The sequence below is a fragment of the Protobothrops mucrosquamatus genome, unplaced genomic scaffold (genome assembly GCF_001527695.2).
Source record: "Protobothrops mucrosquamatus isolate PMUCROS unplaced genomic scaffold, P.Mucros_1.0 scaffold17067, whole genome shotgun sequence".
NCBI classification, from domain to species: Eukaryota; Metazoa; Chordata; class Lepidosauria; order Squamata; family Viperidae; genus Protobothrops; species Protobothrops mucrosquamatus.
The window spans coordinates 976-3,561 of NW_015402829.1; the positions used below are offsets into that span (position 1 = coordinate 976).

Here is a 2,586-nt window from a genome sequence, read left to right on the forward strand (position 1 = left end):
TGGATGTAGTATGTTGTGTGAGGTCTGCTATTGTGGTTGGTAGATGATGTGTATGTTGTGTGAACTGAATCCGTAGCTGGCTTATTCAGTAAAGCACTGCTAAAGGAACCATGGCTTAGCATGTTTGGTGAGGCTTGGAACGAAATGGGTCCCGAGTGTGTAGCATGCGACAGCCAGCATGTTTAATCCAGTGAAATACTATACTGCTTATTTTATCTCATTACAGATCAAAGGCTTGCCTGAGGGGTTTAAATTTCCTAAAATTGGTTCCAATTATTCCATTCACACAGTGGAAAAAACATGGAAAGCTCTGCAGGATTTTCAGGAAGGAAATGCCATTTTCACTTTTCCAAATACTCCAGTGAAATGCGCAGGGGCGCCACAAAAGATCATGTATCTGACAGAAGCGTACCTGAGAAAGGTATGTACCAGCCACTGCCACCTAATGTTGTTGCCTAAACAGGTATCAAAAACGTAATCCCAAAGGCCAAGGCTATTGAAAATACACTTTTTCTAGTTTAAACTGCTAGAATATAAGCGTAAAGTATGGATAGATTTAGAATGCTCCTCCAATTGGAAAAAAATATAAGCAGTTTTGATTAGCAGTTAGGACCCAACTAGTTAAATCAGCATAAATTTGCACATAGGACTAAAACTATAGTATTCATTAAGCATATCTAATGTATTGATGCAGACATCAAATTGAGACATTCGGATTCAGTTTAGTTTTGTATGTATCATGAATCCCATCACTGCAAATGTAAACTGTGTTTTATTAGGTGCCATTCACCCGACAGGTTGGGTGAATCATTTACTGTGATTTCTTCAAAAACCGTTAGCTTAAATCATTTTGGGCAGACTATATAAACCCAGTTATGGATGATAAGAAATAAGGACTCTGCAGGGGGCTGGTCTAGGAGATTATTTGACTGATCAAATATAAAAGTACTGATAAGAACAAGAATTGTGAATTCAGGGATTTTCAAGAAGGCCTCACTTTTTCTTCTCATTTTTCCCTAGACTGGAAAACGGTCCAAAGCCAAGATCATATTCAACACTTCCCTCGGAGTGATATTTGGTGTTAAGAAGTATGCTGATGCTCTACTGGAGATTATCAAAGAAAGAGATATCGCCGTGAACTACAGATGGAACCTTGTGGAAGTCCGAGCAGATAAGCAGGAAGCCGTCTTTGAAAACCTGGACAAAGCTGGGGAAACGCAAGTTTATCAGGTGAGCAAATGGAATTTTTCAGGGGTTTCTAGGTGAATTTCTTGTTTATGGTTGCTTGTCTCTTTAGAAGTGGCAGGGGGGAAAAACGGGTGGATGGAGAATAGGATGAGACTTTTTGAAACATACCCACGCAGCACTATCCGTCCTTATGATATGAAAGTCAGAGGCAGCAAGATTACAGGTAGTTCTTGGTGGATAGTTTTAATTCAATGCAGCCATTAGATCAGGGGTCCTCAACCCCCAGTCCATGGACCGGCACCAGTCCGTGGCATGCAAGAAACGAGTCCACACAAGCAAAGCCCCATCCATGGGATGCAGACAGTACATGAAACCACGCCCCCTCCGGTCTGCGGAAAAACCTCTCTCCACGGAACCGGCCCCTAGTGCCAAAAAGACTGGGGACCTCTGCATTAGATGAAACATCACACGACTTCACCACTTAGCAATAGCAGTTTCAGCTGTTAGTTCAAGGGCATCACTCTTCTCCTTTCCTGCCCCGCTCGCCTCTTTTAACATCCCCGCGCCCGTCTTCCTCTCATTTTTGCTCTCTTCTCCAAGTTGCTACTTTGCTGTCCCCAACTGACCTTCGCCATCTTTTTCCTTCCATTGCTGACCACTCCTGACCCTGTACACGGCAGCTACTGGCTGCTTATGGCCTTCTCTAGGAGACGTGGCGACACAGTGGTTAGAATGCAGTATTGCAGGCTAATTCACTGTTCACTGCCAGGAGTTCGATCCTGACCGGCTCAAGGTTGACTCAGCCTTCCATCCTTCCGAGGTCAATAAAATGAGGACCCAGATTGTTGGGGGCAAGAGGCCGAGTCTGTAAACCGCTTAGAGAGGGCTGTAAAGCACTGTGAAGCGGTACAGAAGTCTAAGTGCTATTGCTATTGTTTCTGCGGCTAGGGTGCCAAGTGCCCTAATTGATCACCAAAAGACCTGAGCAAGTGGCTGTTAAGCAACGATTACCCGTAAGCTGTTATAGAAGAAAGGGCCAAACCTGGAAGTTCTCCAGTTTAGTTTTCTCAGTTTCTTATAGTCAAGGAACCCTCATCTCAGTTGGGGAATTTGGCGACGTCCAACCTGAGATTGCAAATCAGTCTCATTGGTGAGGAGTCCTGGGGGCTCTCTGAGCTTGGTGACTTTTTGTGATTTTTTTTTTGTGATTTTATTAAATTTATACCCCGCCCTTCTCCCGGAGGACTCAGGGCGGCTTACAGCCAGTTTAAAACAATGGTACAGTACAATACAAAATTTAAAAAAGATTAAAAATAATTATACAAATTTGGCCGCTTCTACTAAAAATTTAATTTAAAACCCCTCTAAAATACCCCTAGGCCAGTCCTGCCTGCTGAA

The 2,586-nt window shown here is 43.4% G+C and overlaps 1 protein-coding gene across 1 annotated transcript; it reads left to right on the top strand.

Annotated features, from left to right (window-relative positions):
• Positions 1-226: 226 nt before the first annotated feature.
• LOC107301804 (sulfide:quinone oxidoreductase, mitochondrial-like) lies at positions 227-1,230 on the top strand (the record flags this gene model as incomplete). The annotated part of the gene is made up of 2 exons (XM_015830981.1): positions 227-421; positions 1,021-1,230. Coding segments are annotated over exons 1-2 (240 nt in total), but the record flags the coding sequence as incomplete, so codon positions are not given.
• Between the last annotated feature and the right edge of the window lie 1,356 nt (positions 1,231-2,586).